This window comes from Physeter macrocephalus, chromosome 11 (assembly GCF_002837175.3).
Source record: "Physeter macrocephalus isolate SW-GA chromosome 11, ASM283717v5, whole genome shotgun sequence".
Lineage (NCBI taxonomy): Eukaryota > Metazoa > Chordata > Mammalia > Artiodactyla > Physeteridae > Physeter > Physeter macrocephalus.
The window spans coordinates 172,000,252-172,022,938 of record NC_041224.1 but is presented as its reverse complement, the minus strand read 5'-3'; the positions used below and the strand labels follow the sequence as shown (position 1 = coordinate 172,022,938).

At 51.2% G+C, this 22,687-nt stretch overlaps 1 protein-coding gene across 1 annotated transcript in view; it reads left to right on the top strand.

Moving 5' to 3' along the window:
• Window positions 1–22,687, top strand: part of PRIMA1 (proline rich membrane anchor 1) — a 59,863-nt gene that overhangs the window by 6,807 nt on the left and 30,369 nt on the right. Inside the window, 1 exon segment of the mRNA XM_007104678.4 lies at window positions 1,310–1,445. Coding sequence (XP_007104740.2) covers window positions 1,310–1,445 — 136 coding nt within the window.

Sequence of the window (22,687 nt, the reverse complement as noted above, 5' to 3'; positions counted from 1 at the left end):
CCGGTTCCCCTGCATCGGCAGGCGGACGCGCAACCACTGCGCCACCAGGGAAGCCCAAGCATGAGTATTTTTTAAAGCTGCGTGGAGATTCTAAGTGCAAGAAGGTCTGGGAACCGCTGGGTGAACACAACCCACTTTTGCTCCCCTTTTTAGTTTACAGATGGGGAAAGTGGGACTGGTGTTGAAAGAACACCAGCCCAGGAATCAAGAGGTGTGGATTCTGGTGAATTCCAGGCATTTCCTTAGGTGTTATGATGGCGAGAGAAAAAATAAAAGGCCTGACCCCTGACCCCATAGACCTTAGAGTCCAGTGGTAAATAGGCGGCTGAGCTAGGTAAACACCCCAATGTGGATGTCTGCCACACACAGTGAAATCCGGTGCCAGGAGAACCTGTAAAATGGAGATCTGACCTGGTCAGGGGGAGGTCGGAGACGCTTCCCTGAGGAGGTGATAGCCAAGCTGAGTAACGGGTAAAGCAGAGGGAAAGGTGTCGGAGAAGATTCCAGGCCACTGGAGCAGCGTGCTCAAAGGGAGGGAGCGTGACCAGGGGCCGGGCGCTGGAAGGAGGGCTTTGAGAGCAGAGCGGAAGGCCAGAGCAGGGGGCGAGGGGAGCCCTCCCTTGCAGGGCCCTGTGGCCCCGTGATTTCCCTGAGCTGTGGGTGAGCAACCGGGCATGGCGGCGGGGTGGGGGGTGGGGGGTGGGGTGGGGGGGGTGGTCAGGCGTGTTTCCCACAAGGCCACTCGCGTGGCTCATGGATCACACTGGGGAGGTTGCTCTGTTCCCCTTCGTCACGTGCGCCACCAGCACAGAGGCCTGGCCGGGTAAGGCTCCTCCTCCAAGGTGGGCGGACCTTGGCCCAGAGTGGACACAGAGAGGCCATCAGGAACTGTGGCCAGAGAGGCGGTGAGGGCTTGGTCCTGCACCGTAGCCGGGCAGATGGGAGAAGCGGTTAGGTCAGCTTACGCAGAAGGTAAAATCAGTGTCCTGTCACCATCTGGGTGTGAGAACCTCAGGCGGCCACTTCTCCTGCCTGGGCCTCAGTTTCCTCATTTGCACGATGGGGAGATTCTAGAAGCCTCTCATGAATGCCCAAGCCAACTGCCCCAGTCCCACAGAGCTGGAAATACAACCTAGGTCTCCATCCCTGGCAGGCCAGCCCCGCGTAACACTGTTCCCTGTGAGCCAGCCCAGCTTCTGGCGCTTCCTCCTGCCTAGGTCTGGGGAGGGGTGTGTGGGCTGGGGTGGTCCCGTTTGGGCTCCCAGTTGCCGCATTGGCTTCTCTCGGGCGCCCGTGCCCATTCCTGCAGGTGACGCACGGGGAGCCCCGGAAGTCCTGCTCCAAGGTGACCGACAGCTGCCAACACATCTGCCAGTGCCGGCCTCCGCCCCCGCTGCCCCCGCCCCCGCCGCCCCCGCCGCCTCCCCGACTCCTCTCCGCCCCAGGTAAGTAAAGGCTCAGCTCTGGTTCCGGTTTCTCTTCGCGTTTTCCGGGTCCCAGGAAGGACCTGGGAAGCAGGTTCCCGGGAAGCCAGGAAGCAGAGGGCAGCCTTGCTTCCTTTGTAATTTTCCACTGGCTGAGCAGGAGGGAAGCCAAGACCCAACTTTTCCCTGCAGTCTGCAAAACGCCGTTCCCACAGAATGTTCCTGTGAGATGGAGAAGGATGTTTCTCCATTGGTTAATCAGATAAAAGTCAATCTCCATTTGATGAGTGGCTCTGCCTGGATTGTTCCGAAGGCCAGACCTTGAAGGGGGGCAGCCATGGGCACTGGTCTGAAATACCCCTCCCGTGAGCATGGTTTCATTTTTTGATTTTAATTCATGTGTAAGGGAGCAATTAGTATAGAACCAGAAGTGGAGGCTCTGAGAGCAAAGTTACACGGGTGCTATTCAGCTATTTGCAGCAAGTTCTGCTACACACACACACACACACACACACACACACACACCCTCCCCCGCTCCGGTCACTTGTTTGCCTTGATTTCATCTCTGAACAATTTGATTGCAAACAAAGGAGGGTTTCTTTAGCCAGAAATGGCTTCAATCCTGACCCGTAGGGGTTAAGTTCCCTGCTTACAATTGCCAGTTGATAAGGTCTCTAACAAGAGATTCTGTATTTTGGTTTGATCACTCAAGTTGCGGTCTGTAGAATGCCCAAGCGCATGTGTGGATCCACCTCGTTAAACACATCTCCGTTGAGTTATTTGGGGCATATTTTAAATAACTTTGACGAGGCTTATTCTCTGGTAAGCCGTGTTTCCAAGCTTGCGGTGTGCAGGCAGGGATGCGGTGTTCTGGTGGAATCTTTTGCAGTTCACATGTGTCTCTGCACTTTGTCTGCTAGGCCCCCACCTGTCTCCATTCTTCCCTGACACCCATGGCTCAGTGCTTCTCAAAGTGTGGCCCTTAGCATCGCCTGAAGCATTCGTTTTAAAGTGCAGCTGCATAGGGCCACTTCAACCCACTAAGTCAGAGCCTTTGGGGTGGGACTTAGGAAGTGGCATCCTAACAAGTTCTGAGATGATTCAAGTGCAAGTTAAAGTCAAGAACCTCAACCTTCCAGGCCCTCTGCTCCAGGCCTCTGAAGGATCCTGCCATCCCAAGATGCTCACCCGCCTCCTCTCTCCTGAAGGAATCCCTGGGCTGTACTGTAGGGCCCCGCCTCAGGCCCCTGGCCCCTCACTGCCTTCCCTTCCATGAAATTCCTTCTCCCTCCGCTATTAAGCTCCAGGCCCGTGCTGCTTCCAGGTGTGTTTGTACCTGATGGATCCACATCCGCCAGTTAGAGTCTGTTCAGTTCATCTTGTGCGAACCAAGCATCTGTGCCAGACACAGACCTGAAAGACCGTTCTGGTCTCTGGGATCTCTTCGGCCTCAAGGAAGGCCTTCTGTCAGCCACCCACAAAAAGTGACCTGAGAGAGCACAGAAATTGTTCTCCAGGTGCACTGGAAATCCTTGAGTAGCTGGGCCAAACTACAGCCACAGTAAACAGTAACATTGACTTGGGTCTTCATAATAAATGGAATTGTTCTAGGTCATTGAAGGGGTGATGGGGAAAGGGCATCCAGGTAGAAGGAAAAGCAAGGGCAAAGGCTTGGAGGTGTGACGCTATGGGACTTCTCATGGGAGGTCCAAGCCCCTGAGCCCGTGAAGGGCCTTGTGTGCCTGGCCCAGTAGATCACATTTCATCCTGTGAATCGTTGTTTGCCAGACAATCACCTATCCAAATACCTCCTGTTGTTTGCCTTATTTTCTTTTTCTCTAAACAGACTCACTTTTGTGTTGATACAAATTAATCTCCAAAGAAAACTTTAATAACTACCATCAGTGAAAAACCAGAATCACTTGCGTAAGTAGAAGGTGACCATAAAAACAAGTGCAAACAAACCAGTGTTTTAAAGTTCTAGCCTGTCGTGGAAGGTTCTGAGCTCGAGGCCTTCTTTCTTTCTGCTAAAAAGGGGGCGCAGCAGGTGGTAGACGGGTGGCAGAGCTGTAGTAGCCCTGCGCGGAGATATTTCTCAAGAAAGAAATCAGAAGGTTTGTGAGAGAATCAAAAGGGGCCTAAGTTTCTTGTTCTATGTTTCTGTATGTCTGAGCACCAGGTCCACGTGTCATCCAATACCAGCTCACTTGCCTGCAGGGACACGCGCCCCATCCTTTAGGAAACTCTACTCTGGGCAGCGATGAGCCCACGAAGGTATTAAGCAAAGAAGTGACACGACCCCACACCGCCCGCTTCAGAGTCGACTTTCCTGACCATGTGGAGGGTGGATTGGGGTGAGCTACCCGACTGGGGTAAAGAGGGGACCACTGAGACACTTCAGGCCCCAGACCAGCCACGAAGGCCTGAAGCCAGGTGGGGGGCTGTGGAGAAGGGGAGGCGGGTGGCGGTGCCAGGTGTGCGGGGACAGAGGCCTCCTGTGAGCTTGAGGCCTGAGGGCACTTCCGGGTTAGAGGACAGCAGGTGTAGTTTGATTCTACGGTAGGACTTTTTCAGTTACAAGTAGCAGAAACCCATCTTGAAGTGGCTTAAGTGACGCGAAAACTAGAGAGAGCTGTTCGTTTTTTGGCTCATGTGTTGGAATATTCCAGCAGCAGGTCTTATATGATGATGGTACTGGGTTTCCATCTCTATCTCTCTCTTCTGATTTCTCCCGGGTCACCTTTTCTCTCAGGCAGGCCCAGTCTCTGTGGCTCCAGTCTCCAGGGTTCCATCAACATTACAGTTAGTAATCTCCCTACAAAGAGAGCTTCTCTTTCTCAATCATTCAACTAAAGACCCGGGGCTGACGTTCACTAGACCCGCTTGAGTCACATGTCCATCCTTGGACCAATCATGATGGCCTACAAGATGGAATGTGCTGATTGGTCAGGCCTGGGCCATGTGACCACGGTTGACAGTTGAGGTGTATGGATAGAGGTTAAGAGGGTGGTGGCTTCTGAAAGGAAAATCCAGGTAGAGGGGCTGTGACCCAAGGATGAGGACGTGGACACTGGGCAGGAGGACAGAGGTTGCACCCCACAGCCATGGGGTTCCTGGCAGATTAGACCAGTGGCAGCGAATGTGTTTTGTACACTGTCTTGGTCCTCACTGAGCTCAGCCCAGAACCCTGCACACGAGTACTGCCCGGTAATGTCAGACGGAGCTATGGCCACACCCACAACTTCTGCCTGTCCTTTAATTCCTGAGGAATTAGCCTCTCTCAGAGGGCACGGGGCTCCAGCAGGGGTGCACGGAGCTCCCCAGGTGCTGGCAGGGGCTTGGAAGTCAGCTATGAGCAAGAGAGGAGCACCTCCTGCCCACAGGGAGCTCGCGGTGCAGTGGTCCATAATCTGCAGGGGGTGTGCCTGGGAGTGTCCTTTCCTGCCATCTTTCTGGATACACTGGCTCCAGGCACATGCCAGCCTTTGCTTCTTTGGTCATCAGATGTGCCTGCATCCCTGCCGCTCACAAGGGCTTCTGATTTACCTGGTGAACGTTTGCCGAGTGGCTGCTCTGCGTCCAGCCCTGTGTTGGGTGCACTGGAGGCCCACAGAGAGTTGTTCTCAATGGCGGGGCCCGGGTAATGAAAAGAATGAGAACACGGCATAAGAGGTCGAGACCCTGAGCCTGGGTTGTTGTGCTAGCCCTGCCACTTCCTCTGCATGATTATAAAAGGGCTGGTAAACTTTTTTTTTTAATTTTTATTTTATACTGGACTATAGTTGATTTACAATGTTGTGTTAGTTTCAGGTGTACAGCAAAGTGAATTAGTTATACATATGCATATATCTGTTCTTTTTCAGATTCTTTTCCCATATACGTTATTATAGAATATTGAGTAGAGTTCCCTGTGCTATACAGTAGGTCCTTGTTGATTATCTATTTTATATATAGTAGTGTGTATATGTTAATCCCAACCTCCCAATTTATCCTTCCCCCCAGCCTTTCCCCTTTGGTAACCAGAAGTTTGTTTTCTATGTCTGTGAGCCTAGTTCCAGTTTGTAAATAAGTTCATTTACATCATTTTTTTAGATTCCACATATAAGTGATATCATGTGATATTTGTCTTTCTCTGTCTGACTTACTTCACTTAGGATGATGATCTCCAGGTCCATCCACGTTGCTGCACGTGGCATTATCTCATTCTTTTTTATGGCCGAGTAATATTCCATTGTATATGTGTTCCACATCTTTATGCATTCATCTGTTGATGGACATTTAGGTTGCTTCCATGTCTTGGCTATTGTAAATAATGCTGCAATGAACGTTGGGGTGCATGTATCTTCTCAAATTATGGTTTTCTTCAGATGTATGCCCAGGAGTGGGATTGCAGGATCATATGGTAGGTCTATTTTTAGTTTTGTAAGGAATCTCCATACTTCTCCATAGTGGCTGTACCAATTTACATTCCCACCAACAGTGTAGAAGGGTTGAAATAGGGCTGGTAAACTTAAGCCTGAGTTTTAGGTGTGAGGTTTTCACCCACCAATGCGGTTGACTGGAGGATTCGTGTAAGTGGCAAGCGCTTTTGAAAACTGGACCGGTATCCATTGCTGCTAACCATTGTGTGAAAATCATTCCGATAAAGAGCAGCCTCTGAGTGTTAGACTTAGGGAAGAAAGAGGTGCTTTGGGGGAAAGATATTTAATTCCAAAAAGGGCAGGAAGGGAGGATCAGGACAACATGAGAGAATTTCCAAGTAGACCTTGGATAGGCAGGAGCACAGGGAGGCCGGACAGTCCATGGAGGGGCTGAAGCCAAGGTCCGGAGTTCGGAGCCCGAGGATCAGGCAGGAGGCGCCCCGCTGCAGGAATGTCCTTCTGCAGGAGTGTGGGCTTCGGTACATGTGTCAGGGGTAGAGGGAGAAAGAGGACACAGGGAAACCTCTGTACCTACTCACACAGACCTGTAAAGTCGCCTGTAAAAGGAAGGGCCAGAAACATTTGCCAGAATTGTTGGGCGTCCTCCGTGTGGCCAGGCAGGCCTCCCTCTTCACCCAAACAGCACCTGCTGCTGCCCTGCTGCTCCGGGCTACCAGCGTATCCTGGGTTGGCTGGGACTCTCCTGGTTTTAGCTCTGAAAGCCCTGCATCCCGGGAAACCCTGTAGTCCTGGGCAAACTGGGATGGTGGGTCACCTACTGCTGGGCCACCCTTCTGGCAGTGGCAACGTGGTTTTTCAGTTTATTTCTTATATTTTATTTTGTTTTACTGTGAAACTTTCAAGAGCACTGTCCCCTCACCCCCCGCCTCCAGCTCCATTCTAGAAGGTGTTCATCATGGGGGCAGCTCAGCCCCACATTTGTCTGTGGGTCCCCAGCTCGGCTGCCCCTCCCAGCAGCCCTGGGACGTCTGGTGAGACAGCCTTGCCCTGAGTCCTACCTGCCACCGAGAAGGAACTTGGAAAGGGTTCTTGTGATGCGGAAGATTCTTGACCAGCATCTCCAGCTTCTGCCCTTTGTTTCCCAAGCTCTGCGCACGCCCTTCACACTTTAGGTGGCGACTGCCCAGGGCAGCTGCACTTTGTAAACTTTGCAAACAGTGGGAGGCACTAGACTGGGTGATTCTCAAATGCAAGTGTGGTCAGAATCCCCTGGAGGGCTTGTCCAAACACAGGCTGCTGAATCCCATCCCCAGAATTCCTGACTCAGTAGGTCTGGGGTGGGGCGGAGGATTTGCACTTCTAATATATTCTCAGGTGACACTGATGCGCTGGCCAGCCAAGGCACACCCTTTGAGAACCAGCGTCCTAGAGAATGGCAGTCAAGTCAAGGGACTTTGGAGTCACATGCGGCTCTTCCACTCCTAACTCTGCGGCCCTCGGCACATCTCATCCCTCTCAGCCTCAGTCTCCTCATCTGTAAAATGGAGCTAATGATACTTAACCTCAGGAGGGATTGCAGTGAAGACGGGAAATTATACAGCCTGTACTTGGCAGAAACTACATGCTTAAAAGTGGTGTTACAGCACAGTGGCTCAGCCTGGCTGCCCTGCCCTCTAGATCTGGGGTCCACCCTTGTTCATGAGCTAAGTGATTTGGGCAACGTGTCCTTAACAGCTTGGGACCTCAATTTCCACATCTGTAAAATGGGGCTAATGACAGTACCTGCTGCATATGGGCTGGGCGGTTGTGAGAATTCCATGCCATGAAGTTAACACCGCGCAGAGCCTGGAACCCAAGTAACACTCACTGAATGGCAGCTAATAAGTAATACTAATGATAACAGTAGTAGTAATAATAATAATAATAGGTCACTGACGTTCAGGTCGGGAGTTGTTTAAACATGGTTCTGGCACCTCGCTGCTGAGACAGGAGCATCTGATTAGAAACTCGGGGAAGAAATGAGTGCTTTAAGGATGTGTAGCTGCCCCTAGGTATTCAACCGAAAAGAAAAGGTTTACTGAGAATACCACTCCTGCCCCATTAAGGGCAGCTGCCACCAGGCTCGTGATCCCCAGGGTCAGCCCCAGAGCCCCTGGGTGAAAGTATTTCTGGAAGGCATGGGCAGGGGTGAACCCTGGCAAAGCAAAGGAATAGACGTGCTCGAGGGCCCGACCAAAAAGCCCACGGCAGCTGCCAGGGCTCAGGACTGGGCCGACTTTGTAAATGTCAGCGATGGCCCACTCGTCCCCGTGCGTGACTCAGACGCTGCGGCCGAGGAAGGAGACGTGTACCAGCCCTCAAGGAAGAGCATGTACACCCCCTCCACGAGACCTGCTTCTGAGGCTGATGGGGCCAAAAATAGCTGTGGCAGAACAGAGACGTGAGCCTGCATTCCCGTAGTGCCTGTCTTTAAGGAGCTCAAAGCACTGAGATAGATTTGATTTTTCGCATTTATTTTATTCTTAGAAAAACCCGAAGAGAGGTTGACTCCGCAAAGGTCACACACACAGCAGTGGTGGAGCTAGGAATGGGGTCACCCGGTTCCCCTCCTATGTGCCAAGGGCCACGTTTTAACAGAGAGAAGCAAACGGGACTGTGGAAGTTCTAGAATGCTTTTTTTACTCAGCCAGAACACTAGGAGGAACTGGTACTCAGCGCCCCGGTACTGAGGTGGAAGCTCTGTGCTTCTCTTCTCGTTTAATCCTCACGTACTCCTTTGTAGGAGGTCGTATCAGCCCCAATTTCCCTTAGGAGCCTGGGACTCAGAGAGGGTGACTTACTTGTTCTCAGCGGCCCAGCTGGTAAGGAGGGGAAGTACTTCCAGGTCACCGGATTACTTCCTGCTGAGTCCTCTGCCTAACTCTCCTCCTCCATCTCTGAGAGTCAGCTTCAGGGGTCCCCTTTCCTTTCCTTGAATGGGCCTCGCTCCTTCCTGTCTCAGAGCGTCTTGTATATACTAGTCCTCGTGTCTGCCAGGCATCCCCTCAAAGAAGTTAACCTCAACTCAGGCAGATCTCAGCTCAAATATCCTCCAGGAAAACCTTCCCTGACTTCTACAGAGGTCACTCCGTTCCCTGTTCTGGTTCTCGATGGCTGTGGAGTCAGTCACGCCAAAAGTTAGTGGTTAAAAAAACGACCCAAGTGTACTGTCCTTTCTTCTCAGCAGTTATGGGGGGTGATGGGGCTCCACCAGGAGGGTCTTGCTCGGGGTCTCCATGCAATTGTAATCAGTTGGCTGGAGCTGGAGCCATCTCAGAGGTTCCCTTGCTCGTGCCTGGTGGCTGATGATGGCTCCTGGAGGGGTCCCCAGCTGGTCTTGTTCCCCCACGTGGCCTGGGCTTCCTCACAGCATGGTGGCAGGGTTCCAAGCTTGAGAAGCAGGTAGAAGCTGTATGCCTTTGATGATGTAACTGAGGAAACCGTGCGGCATCATTTCCGCTGCGTTCCGTTCCTTGGAATCAAGTAACCAAGGCTGCTCAACTTCTAGGTTCAGGGTATTCGATTCCACCTCATGGTAGAGGAGTGTCAGGGAATTTGTGTATATTTTAAAACCACACACATTCTTTGAACTTTTCCTTTTCCTTTATAGCAATCATCCTACTCTTTAAATATCTAATTAATTATTTGACTAATGCCTGGGCCTTTTGCTAGATATAAATATTATAAATAATTGCGTGTGTCCGCCATGTCCACTTATAGCCCCAGCTTGTTAGCATATGCCTGGCACATCACAGGTCCTCAGTAGCTACTAATTTGTTTCTTTTGCAAAGATTTTTATGCTCTGCTGTATGCCAGGCACTGTGCAAGGTTCTGCGAGTGCAGTGGTGAACAGGATGGAAGGGTCCCTGTGTGTGGGACAGAAAATAAACCAACCAAAAACATCGCCAGAAAAATGGAAGATAGCGTATCCTACAAAGGTAATTACAAATCACAAGATCTGATAGGGGGTGACTGGGTGGTCACTTAGATTGTGTGTTCTGGGAACAGGAGATGACATTTCAGCTGAGACCCGATTGAAGGGAAGGTGTGGGCAAGGAAGACGTGGGGCAAGAGCGTTCTCAGCAGAGGGAACAGCAGTGCGAGTTCCTCGTGCGCCCGGGGGGTGTGAGGGGCCATTGCGGCTGCTGGCTGAGACAAGGCCCAGAGGGAGGGCCGGGGAGGCCAGGGAAGGGGTTGGGGTTTTATCTGAAGTGTAAGCAGAAGCTTCGAGAGGGTTTTGAGCAGGGCTGTGGCGTGGCCTCATTTATACATTACAGAGCCCGGCTCCCAGCGAGGAGGCTGTCCCTTCGGTCCAGGTGGTGATGGGGGAGCCTGTGAGGTGGCCTGGATCGGGGGAGGGGAGAGGCGGCAGCGTCAAGGCCTGGTCTGATTTAAGATGGTTTTGGAGGTGAGGTGACGGCTGCGTTTGTAGGGAGCGAGGGGAGCAAGGATGCTGGTAGGTCCCGTGGAATGAACAAGCGGGGAAAGCCTCAGGACATCGCTCACAAGCTCCCCCTCCTTGGTCCCCTCGGATGTTTGTGATGTCAGCAGCGGGATAATGATGCAGACCCGGGTGGTGCCGGGAAGAGGTGAGCGTGTGACGAGGGACTTTGGATATCAAACACAGGCTGTGTCACTTGGGTCGTTTCTTGTTTCACGGGCCATGTAGGTGCCAAGCTGGTCTTCACTGCCGCCATTGATCTGGACCTTGGGGTATTGGATGTTCATCATTTGCGGGAGGTGGGGTTTCTGTGCTGTTATCTTCGAGCCACTTGTCTGGTCTGTGGGTAGTAGGATCTGGTGGCCGGGCCCGGCTCTGTCTCTGACCAGCTGTGTGCTGGTCACTCAGCCTCTCTGAGCTTCCGTTTCCTCATCTGCCAAAGGGGGATCAGGATGCCGTCCTCAGAAGGTACTTGTGGGAGCACGAGTAAGATGTGGGCCTAGCCCAGCACCCGCTACGTTCCCACTCCCAGTAAATGGGCTCTCTCGTCCATATAATCCTTGCTCGAGCAAATCTCTTATCCTAACCAGTCTCAGCTCTCCCATCCCTAAAAGAGGCTGGCTGGCTCTGCCCTGAGGTCCCCTCGACACTGAGCGTCACGTGTATGGTAGCGTGATTTTTTTGTGCCCAAACTTGAGTGTCTGATATCCGTAATATCTTTCAGTACGTGGAATTGTTTGTCTTCCATGTATTTGAGCATATCCAGCAAATAAAAGATGACAAATTGACGTGGACTTTAGTTTCTTAACAAACCTATATTCGTTGATTTATTGAACAAACGTTTGCCAAGAGGTTGTGCCCTGGCAGCTCTTGGGGCTGCAGAGATGAACTGTGCACAGCCCTGCCCTCGGGTAACCTGCCCCTGGCTGGATGCCTGAGCCCTGCTGCATATCGGCACCCCCTGGGAGCTTTAGAAACGACTGATGCCCGGGCCCGCCCTCAGTGGAGGTGCTTCTTGCATGAATCAAGGTTGAGACTCTCGGCTGTAACCAGAGGGCAGAGGCAGGAAGGGGTCTGTGCCAGAAGGAGGAAGAGGTGAGGGCCCAAAAGACTGGTGAGGCTTGCACGGGAGTGACCTCCTGGTACGGCTACGGGCGCTGTGATGACCCCAGAATTGGGGCCAAACAGGGCAGGGCGGGTGTGGCCCCCATAATGGAAGGGGAGCCTGCTGGGTGGGGGCCATGATCCTGGCCAAAGGGCCCGGCCTGTTGCATCGGGATGGAAGGCTGGTTCTGACGCCCTGTGACTCTGGCCTCACGTGGACCTCGTTTTCCTCATAGGGCTTTTGAGAGGGTCACATGAGTTTGAAGGTGACGGCGCTTAGAACAGTGCCAGCACGGGGTGATTGCCCTGCCAGACTTAGCTATTTCGTCTTATTATGGAAGTCATCTAGAATGTCCCACTTACGTCCGGGTCAAAGCAGCCAGCCTGACCTGTTTAGTTTCTGATCCAGTCCCTGAGGTCGGGGACTGTTCATTCATCTTTGTCCCCAGAGACAGCTCAGAGCTTGACGTGGAAAGTGCACACGGAGTGCTTGAATATATGAATGCACGTGTGACTAAATGAGGAAGACAGAAGAGAAACTGTCCAGGACAGGGGGGTAGAGAGGGGACTGACATTTTTTTTTAAGAGTCTGCCATTTGCCAAGGAGCATTTGGGACCATGTTTTATTTAGGGATCGATGGAGGGCGGGGTGTCGACTTACCCAGGCAGAGCTGCAGCCCTGGCAGTTGGAAGCCCAGCCAGCAAGCCCAGGAAGGGCACCAGCAGCACCTGGTACAAGCTGTCACCTTTTTCCACTGTCATTGCCACAGGTGACCTTGCCCCCGGTCAGACCCAGATGGATCCACACCTTCAGGCTAGGAGTCCACACCTCTCTTTAGCACCCAGGGAAGCACATCAGCGTTCAAGCGAGTGTTCTCCTTTCATAAGGATACCTAATTTATATATTTAAAGAGCAGTAAATCACTCACAGACATTTACTCATTCAACACATATATGGAGAGCTCTCCGCTGAGGCCACAGACTGAGGAGGACACAGTGGGTAAGACAGGGCGAACCCAGGGAAGCTTCAGCGGGGGACGATCGGGGCTCTGTGGAGTTTGGGATGCCTGTGGACAGCCAGGAAAGGCAGAGCACACAGGAATTGCCGGCTAAACGGAGCACCAAGTGTCCGCAGGCCATCGGTCCCCTGAGAGGAGAGGGTCTGTCCTAGAGCAGGTGTCCTGCAGGAGGCGCTGGCTGAGCTGAGGGGGGATGATTCTCCAGGTGAGGGCTGGGCGTGCTCACAGCAGAGAGAACGGCAGGGGCAAAGGGTGGGAAGCCACGGTGATGGGAGGCGTGGCGAGAGAGGAGTGGGGGCGTGGCGAAGCCTGACGGTGTGCGGGAATCTCAGACTCACTCCCCGGGCGGCGGTGCGAGCCCTGGAGGGTCCGACTGGGTCCGACTGGAGAGCTGCCACCTAAGCTGCCTTTACTCAGCCCTGGCTGGGGACAAAGCAGAAGGAAGCTGAAAGCAGAGGGCAGGGAGGAGATGGTGGCCTGGGCCAGGCAGCAGCTATGGGTCACGAGAAATTTCAGGACTCAGTGACCAGCCGCTGTCCAGGGTGAGGGAAAAGGAAGGCTCTGTCTGATCAGATCCCTCTTGTGGAGACAGGACACGAGGGAGAGGGATGGCCTCAGGAGTTCCAGGCTTTGTCACGTGGCGTCGGAGGTGGCACAGGACAGCGGGGGAGATGGTTGGCTGGTGGGTCTGGAGTTGAGGGCAGAGGCCTGAGCTGGCCCTAAGGATGGGGTGGGAGCACGAACGGCCTTGGGGCCAGAGCCACTGGAGGTCAGTCACCTGGGGAGAGCATGGGGAGGACAGAGCCTGGGGTTCGGGGGAAGAGGAGCCCGAGAAAGGGCAGCCAGAGGGGAGGGCGGAAAACCAGGAGAGGGGAATAGGCAAGGAGTCGAGGGCCGGGAGGGCTCACGGGATTCGTAAACAGGCGCTGGTATCCACCCTCCTGTATCCACTTACCTTCTCCTCCAGACTGGAGAAGAATGAAGGAGGAAGAAGCTTAAGAACTGGAACAAATGCGTGGCTCCCACTTAGGGACCATTGGAAGTCAGGTGGTGATAAAGTTAGTCTAATCCAGGGAGGCTTCAGGGAGGGGGCGAGCTCACTGTGCACACCTGGAAGGTGGGGAGAGGTACGATTGTCCTCAGGAAGATGAGCTGAGTGGGAAAGGGCATGAGCAAGGTAGGGGAGCTAGTGTGGACGTGGCTGGGAGCCACCAGGGGCCCCCAGTGGAAGATCTGGTCTGCCTTGTCACAGGTGGGTGTGCTGATCAGGGTTCAGAGGCAGAGTCCCCGGGACGCTGGGAGCTGAGGCTGGGGGAGGGGATGGCAAGACCGGGAGATCTATATTCATTCAAACATTTCTTGAGCGTTTCTACGTTCCAGGAGCTTGGGCTACACCGTGGAACAAAGTAAATGCAGAGGTGATAGTCTGGCAGGGGAGAGAGAGCAGAGAACAATAAACTTGATGAAACTTTAGGCTGTAGAGTATGCTAGAAATATAAGTGCTATGGGAAGAAAGAGAACTAGAGCAAGCTGGGCTTGGGCAACGTGGCAACCTGGAGGGAAGATGGCGGTGGAGCGAAGACTTGGAGGCGAGGGAGCGAAGCTCACTGGTACGTGGGGAGACTGTCCCTGGTGGAGAGGACAGCCAGGCTGAGGCCTGCGGTGCTTGAGGAGCAGCCGGGGGGGCGGTGTGGCTGGAGCAGAGTCAGGTGAGGAAAATGGTCAGATTCCAGATGAGGGCCCTTCACACTTCTGAATAAGCTGGGTTCCAACAAGTGGTGTCCTGGGGGACCAGGACAGGGAGGAGCGAGGGGTGGCTGGACACTGCAGTTGCTACAAGGCGAGCAGCTCCCATGGGGTCTGCCCCAGAGATGCTGGGGCCAGGGCTGTCCTGGAGCCAGGACAGAACCACCTGATTTCAGGTCCCAGCCAGCCGCTCAATGAGCGCTCTGATTCGGACAAGGCTCTGATGAAGGGCTTTGTAAGTGGGCTGGTACTGGTGTAATGGAAAGAGGGAAAAGATTTATGCCTCTGCCAGGTGGGGGATGAACGCCTACCACCCAGTGCTTCCGGGTGTGAAGTCTGAGTCCTTCATCACTTTCGTGGTGCTGTGATCAGCTATGCAACCCAGATCTGCCCCACCTGTATCTCCAGGGCCCTGGGACTGGCATTCCCAAAGCCACCTCTTGGGTCTCAATGCTGGCACCCAGGTCTAGCCCAGAGCAGAGGCCTATTGTGGAGGAACCATCATGGAGGTCGTTTCTATGGGTACAGGAAAAGAGTTGAACTCTGTAAGAAACATGGTGATAGTTTCTCTGAAGTGAATCAATGCTAACAAATGAAAATAACAGTAAAGAGTCTAAATATACTCAGAAGCAAGAAGCCACTCTTTTTTTTTTTTTTTTTTTTTTTTACTGAAGTCTAGTTGATGTACAATATTATATGTTACAGGTGTAGAATATAGTGAGTCACAATTTTTAAAGGTTATACTCCATTTGTAGTTATTTTAAAATATTGGCTATATTCCCTGTGTTGCACAGTATATCTTTGTAGTTGTTGTTTTTTTTTTAATTTATGGCTGTGTTGGGTCTTTGTTGCTGTGCGCGGGCTTTCTCTAGTTGCAGCAAGCGGGGGCTACTCTTTGTTGCAATGCGCAGGCTTCTCATTGCAGTGTTTTCTTTTGTTGCGGAGCACGGGCTCTAGGTGCATGGGCTTCAGTAGTTGTGGCTTGCGGGCTCTAGAGCGCAGGCTCAGTAGTTGTGGCGCACGGGCTTAGTTGTTCCGTGGCATGTGGGATCCTCCCGGACCAGGGCTCGAATCCGTGTCCCCCGCATTGACATGTGGATTCTTAACCACTGTGCCACCAGGGAAGTCCCTATAGCTTATTTTATACATAATAGTTTGTCCTCTTAATCCCCTACTCCTGTATTGCCCCTTCCCCCGACTGGTAACCACTAATTTGTTCTCTATATCTGTGAGCCTGCTTCTCTTTTGTTACATTCACTAGTTTGTTGTATTTTTTAGATTCCACATATAAGTGATATCATATAGTATTTGTCTTTCTCTATCTGACTTATTTCACTTAGCGTAATGCCCTCCAAGTCCACCCATGTTGCTGCAAATGGCAAAATTACATTCTTTGTTCTTCTTTCTCTAGTTGCTTTAGATGTAACATTAGGTTGTTTATTTGAGATTTTTCTTGTTTCCTGAGGTAGGCTTGTATTGCTATAAACTTCCCTCTTAGAACTGCTTTTGCTGCACCCCATAGGTTTTGGATCATTGTGCTTTCGTTTTCATTTGTCTCTGGGTATTTTTTGATTTCCTCTTTGATTTCTTCAGTGATCCATTGGTTGTTTAGTAGCATATTGTTTAACCTCCACGTGTTTGTGGTTTTTGCAGTTTTTTTCACGTAGTTAATTTCTAATCTTGTAGCGTTGCGGTCGAAAAAGATACTTGATATGATTTCAATTTTCTTAAATTTACTGAAGCTTGCTTTGTGGCCCAGCATGTGATCTATCCTGGAGAATGTTCCATGTGCACTTCAAAAGACGGTGTATTCTGCTGCTTTCGGATGGAATGCTCTATAAATGTCAATTAAGTCCATCTGGTCTAATGTATCATTTAAGGCCTGTGTTTCCTTATTGATTTTCTGTCTGGATGATCTGTCCATTGATGTAAGTGGGGTGTTAAAGTCCCCCACTATTATTGTGTTACTGTCAATTTCTCCTTTTATGTCTGTTAACACTTGCCTTACATATTGAGGCACTCCTATGTTGGGTGCATATATATTTACGATTGTTATATCTTCTTCTTGGATTGATCCCTTGATCATAAAATTTAATTTTTTTTTGGTGGCTGAGTAGTAGTCCATTGTGTATATATACCACATCTTCTTTATCCATTCATCTGGTGGTGGACACTTAGGTTGCTTCCATATCTTGGCAGTTGTAAATAATTGGAGTACATGGGATGAACACTGGGGTTCATGTATCTTTTAGAATTAGTGTTTTTGTTTTTTTCAGATATATACTCGGGGTGGAATTGCTAGGTCATATGGTAGTTCTATTTTTAGTTTTTTGAGAAACCTCCATCAGGAAGCCACTCTTGGTTTCTGCTATAAAAAAGCTCACAACCCAAAACCCTTCTAACTTTTTGGTCAAGAATCAAATGAAACTAGAGTCTGGATGCCCAGTGGAAGATTGTTGCAGGTGTTCAAACATCCGCTGAACTCTTGCTCTGGGGTGGATGTTGTGGCAGGAGCTGGGGATGTGAGGATATAGTGGTGATCACAGGGCAGAAACGGAGGCTGCAGAGAGGGCCCCACCTTGGACAGAGTGGCCAGGACAGGTCTCTCCGAGCTGTCTGATATTTGAAGGAGAAGGAACTAGCCTTGTGAAGACCGGGGAGAGCATTCCAGGCAGAGAGAATAGCATGTACAAAAGCCCTGTGGTGGGAACAACTGTTGTGCTGGGTGTGGTGATCAAGGGGGAAAGTGGTTTAAAACGATGTTAGAGAGGTTAGTACCAAATCACGCAGGGCCTTGAAAACCATACTTTACATAGTACAGAGCTGGATTTTTTCCAAAGTGCCATGGAAAACCACTAAAGAAGTTTGGACCAATAAGGTGACACTGACAGATTTACTTTTGAAGACAATCATTGGTGGCCGAGTGGAGAATGGGCTGGAGGGGCAAGAAGGTTATAGGGAAGACGAGCCAGGAAGCTATCGCTGTTGTCCAGGTGATGGGAGATGGTGTCCTGGACTGGGGCAGTGGCCAAGGGGAAGGAGAGGTGGACAGACAGATCCCAGACACAGTTTGGAGAGAGAGCCAGCAGGATTGGGTGGAGAAGGATGAAGAGGAAAAGGAGAGAGTCTAAGAAGGAGATACAAGGATGAGAAGTTGATGCCAACCAGTGTCTGCCAACAGTTTGGTGGCCCTGGTACCATCTGCTGAGCAAGGATGCTGATTCACTCAGCTCGTTTGTACGGAACACCTCCTATGCACTTACTGGGTGCTAGGTCGAGCAACACAGAGATACGTAAGACTGTTCCCTGCCCTGGAGGAGCTCACCAGCCAGGGGAGGGGGGATAAGAAGCTGTCATCCAGCGCAGAGTACAATGGATACGAAGTGCTGCTGAGCCCAGAGGCGGGAGCTCTGAGCCGTCAAGGATGACTGCTTGGACGAGGTGGCATGGAATTGAGAGCAGTTAGGATTTTGAAGAGCAGACGTGGGGAGGGGTATGAGGGTTGATGGGAAAGGTGCTCCAGGTGAAAGAAACAGCATGAGAAATGTGAGGAGTCAGGAGTCCCAAGGCCTTTTGGGAACCTGAGCGAGGTCCCACTTGTTGGGAGCGTGGGATGCCGGGGCAGGGTGATGGGAGTGGGCGCTGTCTCGGGATGGACCGGCTGAGGAGTCTGGATGTGATTCGAGAAGAGCTAAAGCTTTTGAGCAGCTGAGTTAAGCCGACCAGGTGGTGTTTGAAGACTGTAAATCTCACAGAGACGGGAAGGAGGCCGAGCCCGCTGCACATTGGTGCGTCTCTTTCTAAGACTGTGCCGAGATGCTGGCCTTGTTTTGTTCCCCTTTACAGCCCAGTTTATGGGGACTTGATTTATGCTGGCTCTCCATCCCATTCCTCTCTCTAAATATGGTTAGGTTGCAAATGCGGATGGTATCTGTTAGTCCTGCAGGGTGGGCCTTCCTTCAGTTTATCAAGATTGGACAGGACCTGGCCGTGGCACCCATGCTCCCCTTTGCCCTTTGGCCTCCAAAGAAAGAACCCAGTAAAGGTTCAAGGTGTCTGGGACCAGCCTGTCTGGGAAGCTTCCAGACCATGATGCTCGCACTGGGGCCTCTGCCAACATCCAGAGCAGGTGGTGACGGCAAGTACTTCTTCTTGGTCACTCCTCTTCCAGGAAGGCCACCCCTCCTCCAGGTCTGGAAGTTGGGATTACGAATGAGTTGCTCCAGCTGGCTTGTTGGGCTGCCTGGGGAAGAGCTGTATTTTTTCCTTTCTTACTTGGCCAGGAGAATGGCTGGGCTTAAGACATTCTAAACTCTGATTGTTCTGGAAATGCAGTTACCTTGACTACTCGAGAGTATTTTGATTCTCGGAAACAGGCACTGTTTCTCTTTCCCCTCACCTCCCTCTCCAGCCCTTTCCCTCGTACTCAATTTCATATTTTTCCAAGTTCAGATGACTCTCCCCCACCCAACAGACACACACATAATAGGGATCCTGCTGAGAAACTGCTTAGCCGCCAAGCCTTGTTTCGAAGCAGCCAGACTTGAAGTCCTAACCCGGTGTCCCCAGGGGAGTTCACTGTTTCCATTTTTGGAAAACTCAGTGACCCGCATTGCTACCCAGGAAGACAGTTACTGTCTCTTTCCATGATTCTGTTTCGCTCTGGATAATGGCTTGAGGCTAGTCCACATTCATTTATCAACCATTTATGAAACACCTTGTGAACGACAGAGAGATGCAGAATAGGCAAGACCTGGCCCAGGTCCTTAGAGAGCTTGTGTTTACACTGCTGAGTGACTCTAGTGGTCTTTGATGACCCCACCAACCCACAGGCCCCTGGAAGGCAGAGAACAGGTCTACTTCATTCCCGCGTCCACCCCACAGAGCTGCGTTGCTGTGGCCTGCTCACAGGCAGGACGCCATGCACGCGTGTTGGCTTTCTGGTTGGCTGGAGCACAGGGCTCTTGGATGTCCATCACCAGGGCTTTTGTTATCCCCTATGCTGTCAATGCTCATGTATGAAATTGAACTTTGACGCATGGTCTTACGCGGTCAGGTACTTGTATTAGGCTGTGTCTTTATAGGCGTCATGTTTTTCTTGACTTTCATTGGTCATCTTGTCTTATATCGGGTGCCCTAGGGGCAGAGCCTGAGCTGGGTTCAGGTGTGTTATCATTGAAGGAGGGTTCTCAGGAGGGAAGTGAGGGAAACGGGACCCGAAACGGAAGGAGCCAATCAAGGGTATGGTTTCAGGGGAGCCCACAGGGAGCTCAGGATGTGAGCAGCTCCAACGAGGAAGCCGTGAGGCAAGGGGGCAGCCTTTTATGCTTCCAAATCACTGACTGCCCCGGCGGTCCATGGGGGACCCCAGCAGCATCTCCTACATCACCTAGAAGCAAGGAGCATCTCCATCAAGTTAGGTACCGCACAACATGCTCTCAATTTCTTGGCCCAAATCTGGCAGAATCCTTTGCTCTAAAGACCTACTCAATTTTGTCCTCCTACCTTTGAGATTTTTAAATGTTTCCCTCAGTGTTTCCCCACTTTTTGTTCCTTTCATTCCCTTTGTCCCCCATTTCCGCTGGTCTCCTGTTCCCACCAAGGCAGAGCCCAGTGCCCTGAAGTGCCCAGCTCACCTCAGAGACTTGGAGAGCTTGAGGGGTGCACAAGGGGGGGGGTGAGTCACCCCAGCCCATAGCCACAGCTGATTTGCAGCGCAAAGCCCCCTCCCTCAGGCCCCACCCCCAGGCCAGAATCCTACATTCCTTTACAGTGAGAAATACACAAAAGATTTTTGTCTCCTCTCTGAGAACGTTCTGGACCTTATAACCAGCAAAGCAGTTTATCTCCTTTCTCAACCCTACGATGCCTTCTGCGGTCCCCTTAAAGCCCTGTGGGATTCCGGCTCTGACGTTTACCTCTCCTCATTCCGGTAGAGACCATAGGAGTGTGAGCGTGCTGGTGGCTGATGTTTATTAAGTGCTGCTGTCTCCGAGGTGCAGCCATTGAATAATACCACTAATTCCTTTCTTGCTTTTTTTTTTTTAAACGCACATCCCACAACTTATCCATCCTCCCCTTGGAAGTTATCCCACTCTGTGCTGGCTCTGGCAGTTCTGTCACTGCCCGGAAAGTTTCTAGATTCTTCCCTATAAGGGTTTGAACCTGCGTGGCCAAAACGGGGAGCAAAGTTAGGCAAAGGATTTACAATTTACAAGGAAGATTCTGGCAGCTGTGTGGAGGATGGATGGGGGAAGGGAGAGACCAGTTAGGAGGCTGCTGTCAAGAGGGCAGGTGAGGGCGGAAGGGACAGGAGGCCAAATTCGAAGGAAGAAATGACGAGACTTTTGTTGCATTGAATGGAGGGAACGGTGAGGGGAGAGGGGATGTCAGAAAAGACCCCCCAGTTTCTGAATTGAGCAGCTGGGCGAATGGATGATTGGAGAAGGAGGGGGTTGAGGGGTGAAAAGTGAAGAGTTGGGTTTGGCACACGGACAGTCTAAGCTGGCCTCTGGACCACCTAAGTGGAGATGCTGAGTCAGGAGCTCAGGGAAGATGCTGGGTCTAAAACGGTAAATATGGGAGTGGCTGGCACCTGGCTGGTGTTTGAAGCCCTGGGACTGGATACGTCTTCTGGGGAGCGAATGGAGAGAGAGAGACAGGTATGGGAGAGGCCGCCTGCAGCCCCAGGACCTAAGAACGCTGCATTCACTTTCTCTCTGTTTTTCAAGATGACAGCTTCCTTTCCTTCCTTTATTCCCAGAGGAATAAATCTTTAAAGCTGATCCGTTACTGAGGCCATCACCTGGGTCATTGTCCCCCAGAAGGATGGGAATGGCAGCCATATCAGATACCACACTGATGGGCCGTGGCCTCACGGGCCACACCCAGTGTTTAAAAAGAGAAAGAAACAATATGTAACCATCAAAGATAGTTCACATTTTAAAAATCCCAATTTCGGTGTTCTCTTAAAAATCAGCACCTCACAGTGCTGTGGAATGGAAGTGTGAGCTATAAGGCTCAGAGTGGAGTCCTTGAGGTGACGAGGGCAGTTTGAGGCAGTGTGGGGTTGGGAGGGGAGACAAGTAGAGAGAAGGAGGCTGGAAGGACTTGGGGGGGCGGGGCAAGGGGGCCTGGAGGGACTGGAGTGAGTCTTTGTTATTTGCTAAGCTTGGTGATCCCTTCCGTGCTTCGAATCTTTGGTAAATGCTCATTCCTCATTACTGCCTGTGGGTTGGCCCCGGGGGCTGGGGGCGGGAGATGCTGAGTTGGCCTCAGGGTGATTTGGGGACAGGAGGCAAGGCCCCAGGAGCCCATGGCATCTGGTTTACCGTCTCTGTCTAACAGAAGTACTGGAAAGGCTCCATATCCCTTATCTGAAACTTGGAACTGGTTGTGTTTTGGAAATCAGAATGCTTCAGATTTTACAAAAGCGGTATCATATATCAATATATATCATATATCAATGGATTAAGTAACACCTCCAGGCAGTCCAGCACCCAATAATATTCCTGCAGTGAAACATGTGGATATTCACGCTAAATGAGACAAATCACAACCATAAAGAAACCCACTTCCCCACAGCTCAGATTTTGCTACCAAATTAATTTTGGCAGCAAAGGACAAAGAGTTGAGGTCCTGTATTTGAAAAAATCCTCTTCTGAACTGGCTAGATAAATCGTGGCATATCCATACCTTGGCACTCCATTCAGCAATTTTTTTAAAAAGGCAGCTCTGTTCATACTGACATGAAAGCATTGCCAAAATATATTAAATGAAATATATATTATATCTAATAGCATCCCTGGTGTATGTATAGGATGCTGTCTTAGTCTGTTCTGGCTACTATAATGGAATAGACTGGGTGGTTTATAAACAACAGAAATTTAATTCTCACAGTTCCAGAGGCTGGAAGTCCAAGATCAAGTTGCTGGTAGATTTGGTGTTTGGTAAGAGCCCCTTTCCTGGTTCATAGAAGGTGCCTTCTTGCTCTGCCTTCACATGGCAGAAGGGGCGACAGATCTTTCTACAGTTTCTTTTAAAAGGGCACTAATCCCGTTCATGAGGGCTCCACCCTCATGACCTAATCACCTCTCAGAGGCCCCAACTTTTAACACTGTCACTTTGGGGGTTAGGATTCTAACATATGATTTGGGGAGGCACACAAACATGCAGTCCATAAGTGGTGTTCTCACTTGGAATATATATAAATACAATAGACCTGCTGTCTCAAGGGACACATAAGAAATCGGTTCCAGTAGCCTCTGGGGAAGGAAACTGGGTACCTGGGCTAACCCTTAGGCCTCCATTTCCTTCCACTGGCCAGCGTCTGGATGTCTTGAGAACCTTCAGGGTTATTGATCATATTTTACAGTTCAGATTCCGTAGAACTGAGGAAATCTCAGCATCGGAAGAGCTTTTGAGACTCCACCTCATTCTCAGGTGAAGGGGCCGAGGCAGAGCCGGCCTCTGCCCAGGGCCGTGGCTACCATGGCATTTGTTTGTGGTACCTTGGGTTTTCTGAAGCAGGTG